Source organism: Gopherus flavomarginatus, chromosome 1 (genome assembly GCF_025201925.1).
Source record: "Gopherus flavomarginatus isolate rGopFla2 chromosome 1, rGopFla2.mat.asm, whole genome shotgun sequence".
NCBI classification, from domain to species: Eukaryota; Metazoa; Chordata; order Testudines; family Testudinidae; genus Gopherus; species Gopherus flavomarginatus.
Window position 1 is genome coordinate 348,863,728 of NC_066617.1, and position 24,066 is coordinate 348,887,793.

The window sequence follows — 24,066 nt, forward strand, 5'->3', positions numbered from 1 at the left end:
CCAGTTCCCTAAGTGGCCCCCTTAAGGACTGAACTCACAACCCTGGGTTTAGCAGGCCAATGCTCAAACCACTGAGCTATCCCTCCCTCTCTCCCTAAAAATACATACCTAAAAAATACTGAACACTAAAGATATAAACATATGCCTTGATGGTACCAGAACACTCCAATACTTGCACATTCCACACAGATAACAAAGGACAGGGTCAAAAGGGTAATATGACGGATAGAGTTGTTTTGTTCGAACCAACACGTACTAGCTGCAAGGCAGCACCTTACTGCGCAGAAGGCTTGTACCTTACTACGTAGAGGGGTTGCACCTTAATAAATCAGGAGTGATATGTAACTTGTTTGCACCTGTGTATAAGAGCGCACCCCTGAGTGGATGTCTTTGTCTGGCCGAGGGGCAGGGGAGAGTCCTGTCACTGACTGAGCCAGTCCATTGTCCAAGGGCACATATTCATAGTATGTCCTGTAGAGTCTGCGGGAAACTATTACTGTGCTTCCTTTGATAATAAACCTGGCCGGGTGCTTTTGAACCTTATCAGAGTCTGTGGTCATTGGGAGTTCTCTCGTGGTCTGCTGTGACAGCGATCTGCAGAGCTGGGGCAGCACACAGAGGGAACACATGCATGCAGCCGACTCTTATCAACATTGAACAGAGCAGAGCACCACACCGGTAGTGTCTGACATTAGTTGTACCCCTTTGTAGCACCTCTCTCAAGTGGTCAGTTTTACACTCTTTCAAATGTTTGTAGAAAATTATCACCTAACAGATCTTTATAGGTTTTTCTGTGGTGTCCATCACTGTGAAACATAACATAAGAAACATAAGAACAGCAGTACTGGGTCAGACCAGGTCTATCTAGCCCAGTATCCTGTCTACTGACAGTGGCCAATGCCAGGTGCCCCAGAAGGAGTAAACCTAACAGGCAATGATCAAGTGTCTCTCTCCTGCCATCCATCTCCATCCTCTGACAAGCAGAGTCTAGGGACACCATTCCTTACCCATCCTGGCTAATAGCCATTAACAGACTTAACCTCCATGAATTTATTCAGTTCTCTTTTAAACTCTATTATAGTCCTGTTGAATCTAAGCCCTAGCAATTAGAGACAGCGTGATGTGTTTGCAAACAAAAGCTTTGCCTATGCTGGAAAAGTAAGTGGTATTTTAAAATGTGCTAACTAATATATTTATAGAGTAATTCATTTCAAGGCCAGAAGAGGGCCACTGCATCATCTAGTCTGAACTCCTGCACAATACAGCCACAGGACTTCACCAAGTGGTTCCAGCATCAAACCCATATATTTAACTGATGTTGCCAGCTCTTGTGATTTTACCTTGGTTCTTGGGATAGTTGGTGTTACTTAATGCACCACCTCCCAGATAAGTGATTATGTAAAAAAAAACAATAATAATAATAATAATAATAATAAAAATCAGTTTTCATTTAAAAAAATAATAAGTTTCTGGCCCTCATAATTATGGAGAAAAGCTGCAGAATGTGACCTGAGTGCATTCAAAAGGCTGAAAACCAGAAGCCAAATAAAAATCCCAATTAAAAAATCTTATGATTTTTAAACCAATCTGATATTTTCTTTCGCCACTTGACTCCTTTGCTGTTGGTAATCAGAGCTAAGTGAATAATTGATTTGTTTGATCTGAACCAAAATGATTTTTTTTTATTTTCATAAAATTGAAACATTTTGAAATGAAAAAAAATCAAAATGAAATGTTTTAAAATATTTAAAATACTTCATTTCCACTTTAGATTTTTTTGACTCAAACTCTAAGAATTTCAGACTCCAAAATGGATTTTTCAGCAGAATTTCTGTTCCTCCAAAATCTTCACCCAGTTTTATTGACCACCCTGTTAACACCACTCAGAACCTAGTGCAGACAAAGACAGTCATGTTTAAAAATGTGACTGGTCATGGCACTAAGTGATGCTTAGAAACGTAACACATTTAAAAACACTACTCATTTTCCAAGAACAGATAACAGCAATTCTCACCCCTTCCCTATGTCTAGTCTATATACTTCAGTATTTTCTTTTCTTGTCTAGTATTTCCTCTCTTCAAACCTCATAAGATGTAGGATGCCGTTATTGAAGGCAAGTCTACACTACAAAATTAAGTCGACCTAAATTATGTTGATGTTCAGAGACCACAGTAAAACCTAATTCAATTATATGATCAAAGGTCTGGAAAAACTCTCCGGTGAAGATAGGGAACAGATTGCAATTATTTACCTTAGTAAGGTGACAAATAAGGGAGAACCATGATAAAAGTAAAAATAATGAATGGCCTGGAGAAGAGAGACTGGGAATTTCTGTCCTTGTCTTGGAACACAAGAACAAAGGGACATTCAATGAAATTAAAAGGTGGAACCTCAGGAAATATTTTTTACACAAAATGTGTGATTAAACTGTGGAACGCATTGCTACAGGAAGTCATTGAGATAAAGCATTTATCAAGATTTCATTTATCAAGATTTAAATAGGGAATTGGATATTTATATGGGTAACAAGAATATCCACAGTTATGATTAATAACAAAAATTTTGGAAAGGCTATGAAACCTCATGCTTTGGAGTTTAAGCCAATCTCTAACTATTCAAAAGCAGGATGAGATTTACATGGGGGCAGATTACCCCACATCTGCCTACTGAAGGGTTCTTGCACCTTCCTCAGAAGGATCTAGCACTGGCTACTGTCAGAGACAGGACACATAGGCCTGATCCCATGTGGCAATTCCTGTGATCTCCTCTGTTCCATAGCTTCAGTCTTGATACTTAACTCTGCTTTGTCTGCACACAAGAGCCTTATTGTGTGCCAATCTAGTTGTGGTGTCCCTGTAAAGCACAGCTGTCTTAAAGGTCATGAATGGTGGTCTTTGAGGCAGCTTGCACTCATCCTGTTAAGTGCCTTGTGGACCAGAATTTTAGTCACTCCCGCAACAGATAGGCTGGCAGTGGAGCTCTCAGCACAGTGCTAGGATTAGGGCCCTACCAAATTCACCACCATGAAAAATGTGTCACGGACTGAGAAATCTGGTCTTTTGTGTGCATTTACTCTGTACTCTATAGATTTCAAGGGGGAGATCAGCCTCTCTCAAACTGGGGGTTCTGACCCAATAGGGAGTTGCGGGGTGAGGCCACAAGGTTATTTTTGGGCGGTCGTGGTATTGCCATCCTTACTTCCATGCTGCCTTCAGAGACTCTTGGCCAGGCACCCAGCTCTGAAGGCAGCACCCCACCAGCAGCAACAGCAGAGAAGGAAGGGTGGCAATACCACACTATACCACCCTTACTTCTTCGCTGCTGCTGGCACTGCCTTCACAGCTGGGCTCCCAGCCAGCAGCCGCCACTCTCACGCTGCCCAGCTCTGAAGGCAGCGCCACTACCAGCAGCAGTGCAGAAGTAAGGGAGTAGAACCGCAACCTTCCCTGCAATAACCTTGCAACCCCCACAAAAATTTCCTTTTTGGGTCAGGACTCCTAGAGTTACACCACCATGACATTTCAGATTTAAATAGCAGAAATCATGAAATTTATGATTTTTAAAACCTTATGACTGTGAAATTAACCAAAAAGGACCATGAATGTGGTAGGGCTCTAGCTATGTGTTCTTGCCTGTGTTTGTTGGCTAGAGGTAGAGCTGCTCCAATCTGCATGAGCTTTTGCTTCCTGACGGAGGTCCCATTTATACCTATATAGAGCAAGTTGCCATCTTCTTCTTCAGCTGTGTGCATGGGGCTAAATTCACATGTGCTCAAAAATATTTGTATGCACTCTAGGTATGTATCAGTCCTGATGGGGTGGTCGTACTGTATCCAAGGAAGGGAGAATTCTATCAGAAGCAAGGCAGTCACCCCAAGTGTGCCTTCAGTTCAATAACATTATTTGAATACGCTCCCAAGAGCATGCCAGGGAAGTACAGCAAGCAGGATTTGGCCCATAAATATAATGAGCTGATAATGGAGTGGGCATCCCTGGCTAAAACATAACTCACAAGTGAAAAGGGGCTCTGTATCTTGTGCAGTTGAACCAATCATATCGTATGTTGCCCCTCCTAAAGGAGCCCATGTAATGTTCCATGATTGATAAAGAAACTATTAGCCATAGTATTCAGACTAATGGGAAGGCCACTGTGCCTAGGCAAGGATGGTCTTGTGGCTGGAGCACTGGACTGGGACTCATCAAACCTGGGTTTTAATTCTTGACAGTGACAAACTTCTTGTGGACCCGCAGGCAAGTCACTCCCCTCTGTGTATCAGTTCCCCACCTATGAATGGGGATAATACCTCCTTTCTCCCACCCTCTGTTTGCCTTGTTTGCTTAGGTTGTAAGGTCATTGGGATAGGGACTGTCTCTTACTATGTGCTTGTGTCACAGGGTTCGCACAGGTTTCTGCCTTCTCGCCCTGTGCTTAGGCTGGTAAAATAAGAGTTCTCAGGCCTTCTTCTGGTGTTTCACCCTTGTGCTTTATTTTACAGTGCCACCGTGCAGTCCCCTTTATCTCCCAAAAGTTATCCCCTTTCCAGGGTCTCCTGGCCCTTGAGGCTCCCTTCCTGTGGTGAGCAGACAGAGCTGAAGCCTCCTGTCCCCGCCCAGGCTAGCCTCTTGACTGAGTTTGGTTTAGGGCTTTTATAGCCCACCCAGCCTTCAGCCCAGCTGTCACTGCTTAGCTCAGTCTATTGCAGTGAGCCAGCCCTCATTAGGGCCTGCAGCTGGGCTCCCTGCTGGCTGCTTTGAGCCTCGACCCCGGCCTCTCTGCCCGAAAGCAGGACGTAGCCAGCATTTTAGCAGGGCAGTCAAGGGGTTTTACCTCTGCCCTGCCACAGCCTCACACAACGGAGCCGTGATAGTGTTTGGGGTCCCTACATCATACAATTATACAAATAATAAATAACAGGAAAGCAGCTGGCAGTGATGTAGACCGTACTGTTGTATGGAGAAACTAAAGACTTCAACTTCCAGGTCTGCTGACTTGGAACTTCTCACAAGCACTAAAACTAACTGCATGGGGAGTTAGGGGTAAAAGCATGTAGTTAGTTTAAAAAGTGTTAAGAGTAGTTAGCATGAGCAACTCCACAACAGAGGCGGATAGACACAAAGACAAGACAATCCTCAAACTGTTACGAATTACGCCAGAAGGCTACGTAACACCAAACTAGGTTCCTGAGGGCCAGTCAGGAACACACCCAAAGTGTGCCACCTTACCGCCTGGGTGACGACCCACGCTCCCACTCCCCGGAGTTCTCGGAGCGCTCAAGTGCCGGCTAGACTCGTCCAGGAGGAGCAGTGAGGTCTTATCCTGCGAGCCTAGAATCCCAGCGGAGTCGCCACGAACTGTTGCGAATTATACCTGTAGGCCACGCACCGTTCATTTCTAGGCTGAGGCACAAAACTCAAAGATTTACAGAATGCCCAAATAACAAAGTTTTATTGCGCAAGGTTCAAACAATGTTTGAACGTGGTGTCCCCCTACTAATCAGGGACAGACTCAGGCTGCAGATTACATAGAAGTTATATACCTTTTAGGAGCGCATGCTACCCTCGTGAATCGGAAGCCTTAACCAATAAACAAGCCATTTTCTTATCTTTAGTCTATTACAGTCAATCACTGTCCTCGTGCTGGCTAGTGCACAGTCCAGCTGTTACCTTGCATACTAGAATTTTTCCTTAATTATGTTGCTACAGCTGTGTTCCTATCCTCTTCCCTGTTTCTGACTTTATCTTTCTTTAATGCTGCCCTTGGGAGCTGTGTATGTGATGTGCTCGCTTTTAGTTAATGATGGATACAAAGTAGGGGAACTTACAAAATGGAGTTGCTCATGCTAACTGCTCTTAACAAAAGAAAACCCATCATCTAGAATCTTCTGATATGTAATGGAGCAGCCCATTGGAATACTTTATTGTTGATAGCACTAGCTAGATGAATTAAGATTTTTCCAACTCTGTGACCATAAGTAAGGAACAATTAGCATTCAATTCTTTGAAGAGAAAGCCTGGTGTGTCTCAGGCATCATTTTTTTCTTTCAGATAACATTCATGTATTTAATTTTAATTAGTTTTTTGAAAAGGCAGCTTCAGCCGTTCAGATCTATTGGTATTGTTCCTCTACTTTCTATCACTTATTGTGGCTCACCAGAGACCAAATAAAATGACACAGTCATAGTGTTTTTCTCAGGATACTATTTTATGACAGGAGGTCATAATCCATGAGTGTTCCCATACACTATGCTCCAAATATCCTGCTGCAGTTCTACAAAATCTCGTTAACTGAAAATTCCCTGGTGAATAGAGTTTATGTGGTCTGATTTTCCAGCTACCTCTGAATATTAAACCCAACTGTGAGCAGGATACCTTTAGTTTTCTGGACTTGAGCAGCCTATTATTAAACCACAATAAAAAATAGTAATTAACAGCCTGAATTAAATAGTCAAGAAAGGTATTGTGCACAAATAAATTCTTTTCTAATCTTACAAATTGCTGACTAAATCCACTAGTGAGCAGCAAGGACATAACACAGGAAAGCTCCTGCTCTACACACTAGTTCTGCAAGGAAGCCTCTGTCCTTTGGAATGCTCTGCAAAACAGGAGGTACCAAAAATAATACTCTACGGAATGTTCTAAAGTGCAAATGTCCGTTAACACAAGAGCATTGGGATTTAACAAGAGCCAGATTGTGCCTGATTCTTGCCCATGTGGGGGGGGGAGGAAGGGGGAAAACACAAAAACCTTTCCCTAACTCCTCTTTTGCAGCAGGAAGCACAACTGACTGGATACAGAGGGAAGCATGACACACTCTCCTAAGAGGTGGTGCTGTATGCACATTCCCCCCATACACAATTACTTCCAGATCCATTTGGTATAGTCAGTGCCCTCAAGGAACCACTCACCCTAAGACAAGGATAGCTTGCCTAGAATTTTTTGTAATCAAAACTTCCCACACCACATGGGGGCCTGATCCTGCATTCCTTATACTCCAGCCACCATCAATGGGAGTTCTGGGTGCATAGGAAATGAAGGATCCAGCCCATGATGAGTGCCATATGATTTCTCATCATTCCTAGAAATGTGATGCTTTCTAAGCATGACATGGCAATGCCAGTGGCACAAGATATTGCCAGGTTGGCACTGTGGCAGCAGTCACAGAAACACTGGTACTTTTAGAAGCAACACAGCAATAAGGCACCCATCATTACTCCATAGATTGTGTGGCTGATTAAAGTATAACCACGCAGACACCCATGAGTACCGAGCATTTCATCACCAGCTAATGTTTCATACAAGTGTCTTTTGAAGGACTTGGGGTACAGGTTAAATACTCGTTGCTCATAATAGGGCTTGTCTATACTGGTAAAATGCACCATGTTAGAAAAGTTATTAAACTCATATTGTTTAGCTAATGTGATGGTAAAAAAGAATTTGCCCTGAGAGGCAGTAGGGTAGATTTTTAGAGGCATAAAGGACACTTATGCACTTAACTCTTATTGGTGTCAAGTATCAAAGGGGTAGCTGTGCTAGTCTGGATCTGAAAAAGCAGCAAAGCGTCCTGTGGCACCTTATAGACTAACAGACTAACAGACGTTAGTCTATAAGGTGCCATAGGACTCTTTGCTGCTTTAACTCTTATTGAATTTTAATGAGAGTTAAGCACCTATGCGATTTGACCTTCTGAATATCTACCTCCATGTCTATCTTAGGAGAAATATGTATTTTAACATGTGCTAGCTAGCACATGGTATTTTAATACATATTAGTCAGCTGTGTTTGCTGGTTAAAATAGCTTGTTTTGACCTTGTGCTGACCTTGTCTACACTAAGGACAAAGTAGCGTTTAACACTGTGCTAATTAAAACATGTCAATTAACACAATTTCTAACATGACATATTGTCCTAAAATAGACAAGCCCATAAGTTACAAAGTTTCCTTTTGGACAAAATCCTATCCCCACTGAAGTCAGTGGGAACTTGTCTTTGGCTTCAATGGGGCCAAGATCTTTTATGTTTAATATGGCACATTTATATGGCCATCTTCTGAGATACTGAAGCTCAAAATTTCGATTGATGTCAATGGAAGCTGTGGGTGCAGAACACCTTTGAAAACAATGTTGTTTATTTAGATACCTAAATATGGATTTAGGATCCTGACTTGTCACTCAAGATTGAAAAACATTAAACTAAGTTTACAGTGACCACTGGGATGGAATATAGCAGCCAACAACACTAAACATCTTTTTTTTTTTAGGAAGAGAGTCAAAAAAGGAACATCTCCAACTGAAGCTAGAGGGCCAAATTTAAGCAGGCAAATATAATTCCCTAATTCATAATTTTCCCAATACACAAGGGCTAACACTTTCTAGGGATGATGTAGTCTCATGGTATGAGGGTAGGGTAGGGTTGCCAAACCTCTAGAATTGTCCAGGAGTTTTCAAGAATTAAAGATTAACCTTTTAAGATTATGTCATGTGATGAAACCTCCAGGAATACGTCCAACCAAAACTGGCAACCCTAACATAGGGCAGGAAGCCTGGAATTTAAGAGTTCTAACCTCTTTACCTCTGGTACCCCTGGGGCTGAGAAGGCACTGTATGGTGGCACAACATCTGTAACAGTCTCATATCCTGGAGGGGGAGGCTCAAATAATGATGTATTGAAGATCTAGTTTGAAAGAAGAGAAAGACATCATATTAGAACGAGGCACAGTCAGGGCCGGCTCCAGGCAACAGCTCAGCAAGCAGGTGCTTGGGGCAGCCAACGGTGAGGCTCTTTGGCAGCGGGTCCCTCGGTCCCTCTCCGAAGGAAGGACCGGCTGCCGAATTGCCACCAAAGAAGAAAGTGGCGTGGTGGAGCAGACGCTGATCGCGGTTTGTTTTTTTTTGGCACCGCTTGGGGAGGCAGAAACCCTGGAGCCAGCCCTGGGCACAGGGCATATTTCTCAGATAGTTATGGTTTAGATTAATCTAGTTCTGCTGTCTAACCCAGGGTTCCTCCTGCCCAGCTTTTGGGCATGCATTTCAGGTTGCAGGCTTAAGCCCTGATCTTGCAAAGAGAACTAAGTAGGGAGAAATCTGCACCAGCATGGAGCCCCAATAAAATATGCATGGGCACAGTGGCCCACCCATGTGGTTCTCTCTACACAATATGCAACCCCAGGTTAGACAACACAGGGGTAAAAGGTCTAAGTTTTGTATACACCACAGCTTCTACTAGCAAAGGAGCTGCACTGGTGGTGAACCACACATCCAGTTTTCGCTTGTGTATATACAGCTTTAGTCTCACGCTCTAGCCCTAGACACACATTGCCACCCTTAAAACTGCTAAGTCTGAACACAGCACAATTACCTCAACTGTAAGTATGTGACTAATGAAGCTGGATGCAATTTTTTTTTCTCGTATTTGGAGTGGCAGTTTAAAAATAAAACAGTAATAAGCAGGCTTCATGTAGTACTTCTTCCATCCATAGACGTCAATACGTTCTACAAATATGGGCAAGCATTGTCATCGCCAATATACAGTAGGGAAAATTAAGGTACAAAAAGACTAAGGTCTCAGTCTTGGTCCAAAGCCTGTCAGTGACAATCTCTTACCACTGACTTCAATGATCTTTGGATTGGGCCTAATGTGATTTTCATACAGTAAAATATTAGCAGAGCGGAGGATAGATATCCCCTCCCACAGTTTCTTATCCCAATGTATATGAAAGTGAGTTTTTCCTCTGAGGACTTGTCTGCATGGGGAGCTAATACTGATTAATTATCTATGTGGACACTCTTATTCTGAATTATTTTATCTTAATCCATGTAATCCTTCAGTAGACTAAAATAATTCAAAATAAGGCACTCCTAATCCAGAATAAGAGCATCCACAGAGTGAGTTAATAAGTATTAACTATTCCACTTTAAATTCACATCCCACTCTAATCCAAATTAACTTCCCTGTGTAGACAAACCCTGAGATGGAAAACCTGATGTCTTCTTTACCTCAGTTCCATGCTCATCAATAATTGAGATGTAGTTGGGATTTGTTTCATTAGGGTAGGACAACAGGACATCATAGTGAGCCAGCTCAACCGAATCCAATCCAAATTCCTTCCACTGGGCTTGGATTTGCTGTGCAAGGCGCAGGTTCTCAGCTGTGCCTGCGAGGTGAGGACGCTGTGTAAAATTACTAGGGAAAAGGAATGGGCATGTATTAGCAGTCAATACCAGGAACTGGATTTTGTAATTAGAAGTGAGCTTCTTGATTTAATGGGAAAAAGTACATTTTAAAGCATATAAAAAGCCATCAGAACTGCCCAGATTAAACCAGCTACCCTGTCATCCCTGTACTTATGGCTTTAAGTCAGTTTTATAAACGTAGAAATCAAAGACTTCAGTTTCCCCTAAACTATTATTACTTCCCCCTTCTGGAAAGCAGTGTTGCCTTGTGCATAGATCACTGCATTGAAATTCAGGAGACTTGGGTTCTATTCCCAGCTCTACTATGGACTGTTGGATGAGGCCTTCACTGCTCTGTGCAGGGGCAGCTCCAGGCCCCAGCACGCCAAGCATGTACTTGGGGCAGCAAGCCGCGGGGGGTGCTCTGCCGGCGCCGTGAGGGCGGCAGGCAGGCTGCCCTCAGCGGCTTGCCTGCGGAGGGTCCGCTGGTCCCGTGGCTTCGGAGGACCTCCCGCAGACAGGCCTGCGGGAGGTCCACCGAAGCCGTGGGACCAGTGGACCCTGCGGGAGGTAAGCCGAGGGCAGCCTGCCTGCCGTGCTTGGGGCGGCAAAATGCCTAGAGCTGCCCCTGGTTCTGTGACTCAGTTTCTCCATCTCTAAAACAGGGACAATGATACTGACCTCCTTTGTAAAGCACTTTTAGATCTACTGATAAAAACTAGATATTATTATTATTATTCCCCTTTACTACAGCCGAACAAACACTGAAGAACCTGATTTACACATTTATTGAAAATCTGATCTCTAAATTTGATTTGCTACTGTTCATGGAGCCATATGATATGCAATATTCATGATGGTCTTCCCAAGTCTTCATGAATTTTGGCATAAATGATTATTTGTCCAAAAAACCTTCCCCTCTGGTAGGACCCACAATGCAGGTCACCTCCTCTTGTCTCAAATAGGGAGTTGAGGGGATGGGGGGAACCCGGGCCCACTCTCTACTCCAGGTTCCAGCCCAGGGCTCTGTGGATTGCAACTGTCTACAGTGTCTCTTGTAACTGCTGTGTGATGGCTACAGCTCCCTGGGCTACTTCCCCATGGCCTCCTCCAAACACCTTCTTTATCCTCACTACAGGACCTTCCTCTCGATGTCTGGTAACGCATGTACTTTGCAGTCCTCCAGCAGTACACCTACTCACTCTCAGATCCCTTGCATACTTCTTGCTCCCAGCTCCTCATATGCGCCTCACTAACTGAAGTGAGGTCCTTTTTAAAACCAGGTGCCCTGATTAGCCTGCCTGTCCTAATCGAGTCTGGCAGCTTCTTAATCGGCTCCAGATGTCTTAATTAGCCTGCTTTAATTGGTTCCAGCAACGTCCTGATTGTTCTGGAACAGCCCATTATCTTACTCAGGGAAAAGGGCCCTGCTTAATCTGAGACTAATATATCTACCTTCTATCACTCTCCTGTAGCCATCTGGCCTGACTCTGTCACAGTATCTAGTGCAGGAATCAGCAACCTTCAGCCCGCGGCCCACCAGGGTAAGCCCCCGGTGGGCCGGGCCGGTTTGTTTACCTGCTGCATTCGCAGGTTCGGCCGATCGTAGCTCCCACTGGCTGCGGTTCACCATTCCAAGCCAATGGGGGCTGCAGGAAGCAGTGCAGGCCGAGGAATGTGCTGGCCATGCTTTTCGCAGCCCCTATTGGCCTGGAACAGTGAACTGCGGCCAGTGGGAGCCACAACCAGCCAAACCTGTGGACACAGCAGGTAAACAAACCGGCCTGGCCTGACAGGGGGCTTACCCTGGCAGGCTGCGGGCTGAAGGTTGCCGATCCCTGATCTAGTGCTTCCTTTGTTTTATACCAGTTAATTACTTACTTTTTTTTCTTACACTGATATTGCTTTTTGAAAATACTAGATTATGTACTTTTAAATACGTCATCTGCCACATTTAGGGTACCCTTGTGTACAGTGGCATCTGAGCCCTAACCTGGGGAGAATTCCTGATACTCTAGCACTCTGGTGAAGATCAGGCAATGCAATTTTTAAAGAAAGCAGTTACTAGCTAAGCCCTAGAGTCACTATATTAGTCAGTAATGCAATATTATGTGAACTACGGAGATATGATTGAGAACAACTTTGACCTTTGCTCCCTAGATCAATGAGAACAGAGTTGGCAAACTGAGCACTCTGGAAGACCTGTGTTCCTCTACTTTTACAAAGAATGTTTGTGGATAACCCATCATTCGCTGAGTTAATATTAAGCCCATATTCTAACATGGTGTTGTGGCTACTGTTCTGGTGGAAGTGTCAACTCCTGGGTGACATGTAGAACTGAGCCCCTGACCATTTGTGGTCATTAAAGAGCCAGTGACATTTTTCATTAGAGTTAAGAACGTTCAACTCCCAGGATCTTGGCTAAGGTCCATTTCAAATAATTGAATTCTCCATCCTTATATTTCTTTTGCTGTTTTAATTGGATGTTGTATTCATTTCCTGCACCAATCTGCTGTTCAGCATTACTGTTGTGTAACTGCCACATTCTACCTCAGAACTGCCTGTTTTTTGAAAGCTGAGGCAGTAATGTTTGCTGTGGGCATAGAGACAGGGAGTTCTGATGGCATAAAGCAATCCTACCGCAAGAATGTTTAGCAACCCTCTTACTTTGGTAATAACCAAATCCTGGGTTAAAATTTTATTTCCTATACAATCCTGGGCCTTTAGCCTGATCTTATTTAGTCTAGGGTAATTTAATAATTGCAATGATTTGTGGCAAATGCATTTAACATTAAATCAGTGGAATTGCCATGATCTCATCAAGTGAGATTGGTTTTCTAAGAACATTTCCACCTAGGCCCAATCATGTGTTTAAAAGGTTGGGAGTTATATGTAAGGCAGAATCCCTAAATCACTGATACTTCTTACACTGAAAGTTAATTACTAGAAATAAACAGAGGTCTCTGGTCTGTCCCTGACTGGAATTAATAATAACTTCTAACAAATGCTGGACTCCATTAAGAGATTACTAATACATTTACCCAACCACATCATATAAATTACTAAACGTGTCTCAACTTTTCCCTAATTAAAAATTCTAGAATAAATTATGGAAATTAAGGACTATTATGGGGTGTTTTTTTTAACCTATGCTCCCCACCACCACCCTTGTACCATTGTCTGAATTTTCAGGAGTGCTAGGCTTCCAGCTAGGCTTAAACACAAGGACAAGTTTATTTAAAACATTATGGACCAGATCCTCAAATCCAAAATCAGTGGGAGCTAGGTGCCTAAGTATCACAGATGATCTGGGCCTACCCTCCTAGTTAACATGCTTTGGGATGGGTGAGTGGAATAAGACTTTTGGATTAAATGTATCCTTAAGAAGGAACTTGAAGGTGTGAGAACCACAGATTTATTTTGTGGTAATTGGTCAGATTTTAAATTGACCAGCTGGTATCTACCCCTGTCATAAACAGATAGCTAAGGGTTAATGTTCTTTTACCTGTAAAGGGTTAACACAGGGAACCAAACACCTGACCAGAGGACCAATCAGGAAACAAGACTTTTTCAAATCTGGGTGGAGGGAAGTTTTGTGTGTGAGTCCTTTGTTCTTGGTCTGTCTTTTTTTCTCGGCTCTGAGAGTGACCACAGGAATCTCCAGGCTTTCTAATCTTCTGTTTCCAAGTTGTAAGTACAAGGATAGTAAGACAATAGGTTTATATTGTTTTTTTGTATTTACATGTGTGTAGTTGCTGGAGTGTATTCTTTTTGGATAAGGCTGTTTATTCATTTTTCTTTTAAGCAATTGACCCTGTATATTGTCACTTGGATACAGAGACTATGTTTAATGTCTTTTTCTTTCTTTATTATATAAAGCTTTCTTTTTAAGACCAGTTGGAGTTTTTCTTTAGTGGGGACTCCAGGGAATTGAGTCTGCAGCTCACCAGGGAACTGGTGGGAGGAAGAAGTCAGGGGGAAAATCTCTTTGTGTTAGATTTACTAAGCCTGACTTTGCATACCCTCTGGGTGAGGGGGAAGAGAGATTAGATCTCTCGGTACTTGTGTTTCCAGGACTGGAAGCAGGGAATCTCCTAGGGTCGTCCAGGGAGGGGAGCCTGGGAGGAAGTAACAAGGAAACAAGGGGAGGGGGTTATTTCCCTTTGTTGTAAGACTCAAGGCATCTGAGTCTGGGGGTCCCCCAGGGAAGGTTTTGGGGAGACCACAGTGAGCTAGGCACTGTATAATTCCTAGCTGGTGGCAGCAATACCAGGTCCAAGCTGGTAACTAAGCTTGGAGGTTTTCATGCTAACACCCATATTTTGGACGCTAAAGTCCAGATCTGGGAAGAAATGTTATGACAACCCCATCTCCAGATGCCCATATCAATTATTTTCATCACAAAGGAGCAGAACTTAGAGGCATGTCAGAGAGGAGAATCCAGACATAGGGTCCACATGGAAGGAATTGCCAGAGTAAGAGTGGCAGACGAAAATGAAAAGGACATGTGATTTGGACATAGCAAATGTGAGTAGGAGATGCTAACCTGCAAATAGTCTGGAAGGCAAGGACCTGCTGTCTGGTTCTCCTGGTGTAACTCCACCAACCTCAGTGGAGTCGCTCCTGATTTAGGACCCCAATCCACTTGTATATCTCCCTTCGAAGTCAGAGTATTGCCTGAAAATTGATGCAGGGTAAACACTCCCCCTGCAAATGGAATCTGGCTGCAGTGGGGAAGGCTGGGCTGTGATGGGGTGGCAGCCTTGACCTCTGAGTCCTCTTATACTGTTCACCACCCCAGAGAAGCACAGAGTGAGGGTTTGACCACACTGAAATCATTGGACCTCGCTCTCTATAGAGGGACCACTGTTTTCCACAAAAGTTAAGAAGCAACAGGAGGAACTGTGATTGGCTCCACTGTCAAACATGACTCACATGGGTATTATACAGCTATTATAACCAGGGCCGGCTCTGGCTTTTTTGCTACCCAAAGCAAAAAAAAAAAAAAAAAAACCTGCGGGGCGGCTGGAGCCAGAGTGCAAACTTTCGGCTAGCGGGACTCCCTGCACTGCAGACATGCCCCAGGCAGTGAAGTGCGCGCCCTGGCTAGCGGGGGGGAAGGGGGGGAGAGAGAGGGAAGAGGGGCAGCCAGGGCTTCCTTCAGCCAGGGCGCTTACCACTCAGCACTTCCCGCCATGCGGCCTGCCGCGAGGGCGCCGCTCCAGTCGGCGGGGAAGGAAGGATGCAGGTTGCCGAGCTTGCTGCAGACCTGGCACCGGCTGGGGCAGACGGAGCGCGCAGCCGGCTCTCAGCAGGGCGCTCCCCTCCTCCGCGCCACCGCCCCCTACAGGGTGGCCAGAACGGCAAACAAAGAAAAAAAAAGGGCGGCCATGCCGCACTAGGATTGGATGGAATGCCGCCCCTTAGAATCTGCCACCCCAAGCACAAGCTTGCTTGGCTAGTGCTTGGAGCCGGCCCTGGTCATAACCCAAAGTCTGTTCACAAACCTAGTCATTGTACCAGTTGATCACAGATGAATGTCGTGGATAAGTACAGACTTCACTTACTATAGAAACTGCTTGATGTTTTCAGCTTTCATTTCAGCCATAAATGCCTTCTTCACCTTTTCATGGAAACTAGCGGCTGTTACCTCATCAGTAGGTTTTGTAAACCAACCTGCAAAATACAAAGATTAGAGCACTACGAAAACATTATTTCTATGGCCCATGACAATATCCTTCAGTATTAGTTCAAGATTTTATTATGCCTTTTATTATTGGTGTTATTACACTAGTGTTTAGAGGACCCAACCAAGATCAAAGTCTGATGTGCGAGACATTGAAGCAACACAAAGTAAGAGAGCTTATAGCCTGGATAGATAAGACAGATGGAATGGGAAAAAAAGAAATATTATCCCTATTCATCAGTGCAACCCTACTTGACTGTGGATTTTGAAGGTTCTATCTACTGTCCCATAAGCACCAGGCCACCAAATGACTAATCATCTCAGGGCATGTTGGTTCAATTCATCTCAGCAGAAAGATAGCATCTTCAGAAAGATGCACAGAAACAAAGGACATGGGTTGCAAGTTCATGGAGTGACATGCAAATCTCTGTGACTTTGGGCTCTGCATACTTCGGACTTTTCTCCTATGAAACATTAGTTATTATAACGTCTCCTTAAACAAAAGTGAACTGTTGTAATGATTGTTTTGTTTGATATTTACAGGGCAAGGATTTGTAATCTTATTCAAACTTCCTAAATAATTATTTTAAAAAAAATCAGTTAGAACAGTAAAGACAGAGGATGTGCTCCACCAGGGACATCTGGTCATAGAAACTAGAATTCCAGTAGTTCTGGGTTTCAATTTTTACAGGACCCACCCCCCCCCCCCCCCGTTTTCTGTGTGAATACGGCAGAGATTACATCATAACTTCAAAATGTAGAAAGGGGAATATACAAGAGGGAGAAATCCTGCAGGGACAGAGAGGGGGACTAGCACAACTTAATACATATGTCCATCTCTCTGAGCAGAAAATAATTCAGTTAAGGCTTTCTAGCGATAGAAACCATGAATAAATGGCTAAGAAACCCCCAAGATTAAAGGTAGGACTTTTGGGTCCTTTTCTTATACCTTTTTCCATTACTGCTCCCTTTTAACCTGTGGAATTGGGGGGAAATGGAAGTCTCCTATGGAAAATGCTCAGTTCAGTGGTGGGGAACATGAGGAGTTAAAAGAAAAACCTCCCTCCAAAGGAAAAAGCACGTGTTTTCTGCCAGTCAGTCTGTGGCTATTCATCTGGGGCTCTTTGTTTCAGTGTGTTTGTTTCATTCTTTCAGTGTGTGTCTCTCTTCTGCCTTTTGTTCTGGCCATCTCTGCTATTCTTCTCCCTGACAAACTGTGAAACAATCATACCTAAAACACCAATTCCCCCCTTCCTCGCATGCTTGCTTGTGAGCTCAGTTGCTGCGAATCATGGGCTGATCTGGCTGCTATGGTCCGAGGTGTTGCATGGGGCGCTTTACCCTGCAGTGAGTGACTGCAAAGTGAAGTGGGCTTGATCTCCGGGAGCAGTGATTTTCAAACTGCGGGTCAAGAGCCAGTACTGGGCACTGGGTTGCAGAGGCGCAGGCTAGTCCCAACCTGTTCTGACACCACGCTGCGCCCCAGAAACGGTCGGCAGCAGGTACGGCTCCTAGGCAGGAGGGCCATGGGGCTCTGCACACTGCCCCCACCCTGAGCACCGGCTCCGCACTCCCATTGGCCAGGAATCAGTCAATGGCAGCTGTAGGGGCAGTGCTTGTGGGCGAGAACTGTGCAGAGCCATTTGTGTGCCTCCATCTAGGAGCTGGACCTGCTGCTGGCCGCTTCCGGGATGCAGTGCGGTCCACAGTGTCAGGACAGGTGGGAAGCCTGCCTCTGCTCCCAGGCTGCACCACTGACCGGGAGCCACTGGAGGTAAGCACGTGCCCCAACCCTGTACCCCATTCCCCTGTCCCAGCCATGAGCCCCCCTCAAATCTGGAGCCCCCTCCTGCATCACAAACCCCTCTTCCCCAACCCCACCCCAGAACCTGCACCCACAGCCCAGAGACCTGACCCCCAATCCCCAGCCCTGAGTCCCCCCGAACCCAGAACTCCCTCCTGCACCCCAAACCCCACATCCCTGGCCCCAGCCCAGAGCCTGCACCCCCACCCCAGATCCCTGACCCCCTCCTGCACCCTAACCCCCTGCCCAGCCAAGCCCTCTCCCACACCCTGAATCCCTCACCCCAACCCCTTCCACACCCCAGACCCCTCATCCCTAGCGGGCATCAAACATTTTCTTTAACCGGGTTGCCAGAAAAAAAAGTTTGAAAACTCCTGGCCTGGAAAAGCAGGAACGAACCTCCCCTGAGCTCAAGGGGCTCAGTCCCTGCGTGCGCCCGTAAGGAAGCCCCCAGCCGGAACCCGCCCCCAAGCCCGGCCCCAAGCTGGCTGCACGGTACCGATGAGGAAGCCGAGCAGGAGCAGCGCGGCCGCTACCGCCAGACTCAGGGCACAAACGCGACCCCTGCTGCCCCTCGGCGAGCTCCGCTCGGCGCCGCTCCGGAGCGCGGTCCACATGCTGGCCTGCTTGAGCTGCGCTGCCCAGCGATCCGGGCCTCAGCTGGGCGCTGCCGCTTGTCCCCAGCCCGCTCCGCGCCGGGCGAAGTCCGCTTCACTCCCGCAGGCAGGGACGGGAGAGTCCGGGCTACGGCGCCTCCCTGAGCCCAGCCCGGGCCCCGCCAACTCTCGCTGCGTGGCAGAGGCGCCTGCCCTGGGAGGCTGCTCCGCACGTCTCCGTCCTCTTAGGGGAGCAGGAGTTTGCAACGTGTTTCGGTTAAAGACTGGCTCAGATCAGCCCCTCCCGGATTCAAAGGCCCCGGGAAGATCCGGATCCTGAGCCCGACTTTGCAGCTTCTGACTCTTGCGTATTGAAAAGAAGCGGGGAGACAGACATGCGGGAGAGGGAGAAGATCTGAATGGGGTTTGGGGATGTCACTGGGTGAAGCTAGCGTGGCCGAGGGGCTCTTTCTCCAGATCCCTCTGTTTACATACCCCACTGTCCCTCCTTTTACCTGTTTGCTCACATCCCACTTATTTATGTCGGTCCCTCCACTCAGACAGGCTTAATTTCTGTCTCTAGATAAATTCATGGCAGATAGGTCCATCAATGGCTACTAGTCAGGATGGGCAGGGACGGTGTCCCTAGCCCAGGGGTAGGCAAACTTTTTGAGTATCTGGGTATAGAAATTGGTGGGCCACAAATGCTCACAAAATTAGGGGTTGGGTGCTCTGGGGTGGGGATGAGGGGTTTGGAGTGGAGGAGGCTGCTCTGGGCTGGGACCAAGGGGTTCAGAGGGTGGGGGGGATCAGGGCTGGGGCAAGGGGTTGGAGCGCAGGTTCCAAGCAATGCTTACTTCAAGCTGCTCCTGGAAGCAGTGGCATGTCCCTCCTCCAGCAAAGTGGCTCTACGTGCTACCCTGTCCACAGGCACCCCCATTGCAACTCTCTGAGGCAGCAGCATGCCCCCCCCCCAGGCTCCTATGCGGATGCATACTTGTGGTCAGAGGCTCCGCACGCTGCCCATACCCCAAGCGCTGCCCCTCACAGTTTCCATTGTCCAGGAACCACAGCCAATGGGAGCTGTAGGGGGCGGCACTTGGGACAGGGGCAGTGTGCAGAGCCCTCTGGCTGCCCCTATGTGTAGGAGCCAGAGCTGGGAGAGGCCACTGCTTCCGGGAGCCACATGGAAATCCCCCAATCCCACTCCCCAGTGGGAGCTCGAGGGCCGGACTGAAAGTTCTGACAGGCTGGATGCGGACTGTGGGCTGTAGTTTGCCCACCCCTGACCTAGCCTCTGTTTGCCAGAAGATGGGAATGGATGACAGGGGATGGATCACTTGATGATTACCTGTTCTGTTCATTCCCTCTGAGGAATCTGGCATTGGCCACTGTCGGAAGACAGGATACTGAGCTAGATGGACCTTTGGTCTGACCCACTATGGCCATTCTTATGTTCTCTTTGTTTTCTCATTGTAATAAATTTACTTGCAGTATATTAATTGGCTGTTATATGCAGAGCCGTCCCTTGGGTATGGCAAATCGGGGCAACTGCCCTAGGCGCTGCGCTTTGGCCCCCCCCCCCAATGCCTCGATAAAATCACGAGGAGGTGAGCAGGGAGGCTATCAGCAGGCAGGCCAGGGGACAAGGAGGGCCCCACCAATTAATGCCTCTCCCTCCCTCTCAGGGCCTGCCACCAATCAGCTGTTTCGCCGCATCAGAAGGCGGGGGGCGGGGAAGAGAAGAGGAGGAGCGAGGGCGCAGCATACTCGGGGAGGGGGCGCAGAACAAGGCGGGCAGGAACAGGTGGGGAGCGGGTGGGGCCTTGGAGGAAGGAGTGGCTTGGAGGTGAGGTCTGGGTGGAGCCAGGGGAGAGCACCCCAGGCAGATTAAAAATTCAAGACCTATGTCCCAGGCCCCACACCCCTAGGGACGGCCCTGGTTATGTGTCTCTGTGTGCAGTATGCACTTCCATACAGGGTATAGACCCTGGTAAACAAAGGGGAATAAGCTGGGACTCAAGCTGTGTGGAAATCTGGGTAGTTGCAGCTGTGTTCCTTACTCAGCACCTCATGTTTGGGGATTGATTTCAGATGTCATGACATTCTCACCCTCATAGCGCCATTCTGTTTTAGAAGTATCCTCCACTGTCTGGCTTACTGAGCTCCAACCCTCAAGAAGAAAACTGTTTTACACTGGAACAGCTGCAGCCCACAGGACTGAGGACAGACCTGAGAGACAGCACTGCTGTGTTCTCGTCACAGCTCTTAAAATCCAATATTAATTGTTTTGAAATCTTACGGTTGACTCCAATGATAGCCACAATGAACTGGCCCCATAGATGTGTTCTTGCAAATAGCTTCAGAGACCCTTTCAACAGCTTCAGATCCCCAGCTCCTCTCCTTTTTAACTCTTATTTGCATTTGGTATCACTACCCCCTGTTTAGTGGGTGATGTTCAAGTCAGGGTGATGCCCTGAATTAGGATTGGGTAAGTGCAGTTGTGCTGCCCTTTACTCATACAATAAGGATAACAACATTTCATTACCCTTGCATTCAATACATTTAAAACTTTTATTGAAACTAACGTTAAAAAAAATATATAATACATAGATTGAGAAAACAGTGTCTGTACATCTGGGTATAGTGCTTAGATTATCCACAAATACAGAGTTTGTTTTTAAAAGTTATATAATACATATAGTACCTAATCAGTAATAACCCATATTTAGGGGAATACATTTAAGAATATAGTTTAGATATTAGCATCCAAGTATTCGGGTACATCATGCATGAAAAGTTGTACAGAGATTTGGTTGTGGAAAGCAAAATATATCAATGAGTAAAGATTGTCCCTCAGTAATTGAGAATTTAGGGTAGATCATCCATTTAGAAAGTACAGTCCATGAGAAAAGTATTTCAGTTACTTTCCTGACTGCTCTTCTCATATTAAAATGAGTCTTAATTTAAAACAGCCAAAACTGATCACTTTGGCAATGCAGGTCTACCTACTGATCCCCAAGCAGAGTAAGTGTGTCTATGAAAATACAGTCAACTCCTGAGGTCTTTTCCCCCAGTTCATCACTAGATGTCAGGGGAGAGCTCATTCAGATGAATGCTTACATATATATTAGCTAGGATGGTGCCTGCATGATTAGTAACTTCATATGTGTTTGAACAAGTTCATCTGATAGCAAACATTTACTCACTTAAATCTTCCACTCAGAGTATCCACATCTCAAGCAGCTTTGGTGCATTAACTCAGAAGCATAGATCCATTTCTGTTGTATGGGAGAACAAGAGATCATGACCTTAAAATTGAAAACAAGTTAAAAATGTATGAAACTTTAAATTTTCATTTTATTTTGCTGTGTGATCACAATGTAATGTGAAATAGAATTTTTTTTATCACACCCTCTTCCATATTTCAAAGCAAAGATGTCACATCTCAGTGGAATTATATATGGTCAGCATGGTAAACATGTTCGGAATGAATATTTGTTCTTTCTGTCTCACTCTTTCCTGAATTCAGGAACAAATTATAGATTGAGACTCTCAGTGTTGCTGTAGTCTAAAAAGTGACTATAAATAATTATATTCAGTTCTCACTGTAGCACTCTTCAGCCATCTATCTTGAAACAGTATATCAAGGAGGGCAACTCGCTTATTCTTTATTGAGTCTGAGGCACAGAGAATTGTCAAAGGTCTCAGAGGAAGCCATTGGCAGAGATAGGACTAGAACCCAGGTTTCTGATTTCCAGACCTGTGTCTGGTCCACAGGATCACAGTGGCTCCTTCCTTATTCTAGCTGTCTGCTCCCCATGTTTGCTGAATTGACTGAGAAACTTGTTTTTATGACTGTTGTCGTAGAGACAGGACAGCTCTGGAAAAGTGAATTAAGTTCTGCTTGTCCTCATGCACCGACAACAATATTGCCAGCAAGGTTCCAACTGATAGATCTTCATTTCTGGAAGAGAGAAGCAACAGGGAGAAAGCTCAACTTTCAGATCTTAGGATGAGTTTGCAGTAGTAGGAGTTACAGGAAGAAAACATTCTTTTCCCTAAAAACTGAGCACATTTGATAAGTAACTGAGGAAGAACAAGCATATAGAGCCCCCTGATGTTACTATATAGTTAGGTCTCAGACCACTACAAACTTCAAACAATATAGGCACATAATGATACCTAACTAGCATCCTGATCCCACATCCATTGAAACAAGTGACAAATTTACATGGACTTAAGACCAAATAATATTGGTTCCATATGTTTTTTAAGGATGGGTCTGGAATGGGAGATCCAAATCATCCTCCCAGATTCGGAGAAGTTCCAGTCTGGATCCAAACTTCATGATTCAGAAACCAGTCTAGAATGGACTGAACCTTCAGCAGGAATTCAAATGCTTTAGGAAAATTCATTTCCGGATCCAGATCTGTACATTGGGGCCTGATCAACTGCTGCACTGTTCCAATTTTATCCTGGTGTCAAGGGAGTTGCAGCCATATGAAACTAGAGCGATGCAACGTCGAATCAGGGTCTTGTACTTGGTGACTTTATGTAATAAGTATGCTAGGTACAACCAGACAAACTTGCAGCCTCCTGGGTTAAAAAAAAATGCAACTGAGAGACTGATCAAAGAAAATGTAAAGGTAGAGCAGAATAAAAGAGGATCAAGTGCAGGTTAAAAAGGAAAACAAAGGGAAGGAAAGGATTAAATTTAAATCCTTTTAAAATAACTGTCACAAAATGTATGTGGTAGAAGAAAAACAACTTGCTCCTCCTGCCTTTGGGGAAGGCTAGGAGTTGGAGCCAGAGGTTCCTCCTGGACAGTATCTGAAAGGCGAACTCTGTAAATATCTGACAATAATGCTGCTACACAGGTAGAATCAGTGTATTAGACAAGAGGGAATAGAAATCCTCAGCTGCACAATCACACAGACTTCTCTGTCCAGGAGTGGAAGGAAATACTCTCTACTGATCCTTGAAAGGCACATTGCTAAACCTACAGCAGAGGTGAATCGAGCAATGAAACAGATTAATTGAAATAAGGCTCTGAGAGTTTGCAGGGTGACTGGAAATCAGTTCTTCTTCTGGGTCCACTACTTCCCTTAATCATTGCCAGATTAATCACTTCAGATGTAGATAGTTCCCTCCCTCTTCCTGCTAGAGAAGAGGCTGTTGACAGAATGGGGCGGGGGGAGCAGAGGTTATGTTTTCATCTCTTCTGTGGTTCAGTAAGACAGCTGAAGTTATTGCTATCCATCTCTCTGCCTCCAAATGAAGGTCTATGCAAACTAGTGACTATGCAGAGTCAAACTTTCCTGCTTTCCTTCTGTGATTTTTTTTCTTTAAGAGGTTTAATGATGAAACAAAAGCCAGCCACTATTTGCAGATGATGACCCCGGCGACCACCCTTTCTGTGAGTGCTTTCAGAGGGGATGGGGGTGACATCCTCAATGCGCCCAGTCTTCATTCCAGAATGAGCTAGAGCTCTGAGGGCTGACTGGGCACCAGGTTCCGGAGTCTTGGTCCTATTTCCACTTATAGCTCACAGCTTGATGTGAAAGGCAGTGATTCCCAGCTCCTTGCACCTCTGAGCAACATCGTGGGCTGTGAACATAGCAGCACAGGGCAAAGAGTCGTCTATGTCGGCCTTCACCTTCATACCACCAGTCACTTGGCAGATGGTTTCCTTGATATGCAAGGCAGGCACAAGGGCTCAGAGCTACTATCTTATTTCACTTTCAAGTAGGAAATCACTGCCATAGGAGTCCTTTCCAGGTGGTGCAAAAGACATAAGACTTGATCCAGCT

General features: G+C 45.5%; 1 protein-coding gene across 3 annotated transcripts in view; it reads right to left on the reverse strand.

Annotated features, from left to right (window-relative positions):
- The window catches only part of LOC127045165 (glutamate carboxypeptidase 2-like), a 65,616-nt gene extending 47,342 nt beyond the window's left edge, over positions 1–18,274 (reverse strand). Inside the window, exons 1-4 of one of the 3 annotated variants that reach the window (XM_050940950.1) lie at positions 18,157–18,274; positions 15,735–15,843; positions 9,991–10,177; positions 8,567–8,668 (exon numbers count right to left, since the gene is read on the reverse strand). In XM_050940950.1, the coding sequence (XP_050796907.1) occupies positions 8,567–8,668; positions 9,991–10,177; positions 15,735–15,843; positions 18,157–18,274 (516 nt within the window). Of the gene's footprint in view, positions 1–8,558; positions 8,669–9,990; positions 10,178–15,734; positions 15,844–18,056; positions 18,078–18,156 lie in introns of those variants that run through there. The other 2 variants (XM_050940957.1, XM_050940965.1) reach the window with 2 other exon arrangements.
- Between the last annotated feature and the right edge of the window lie 5,792 nt (positions 18,275–24,066).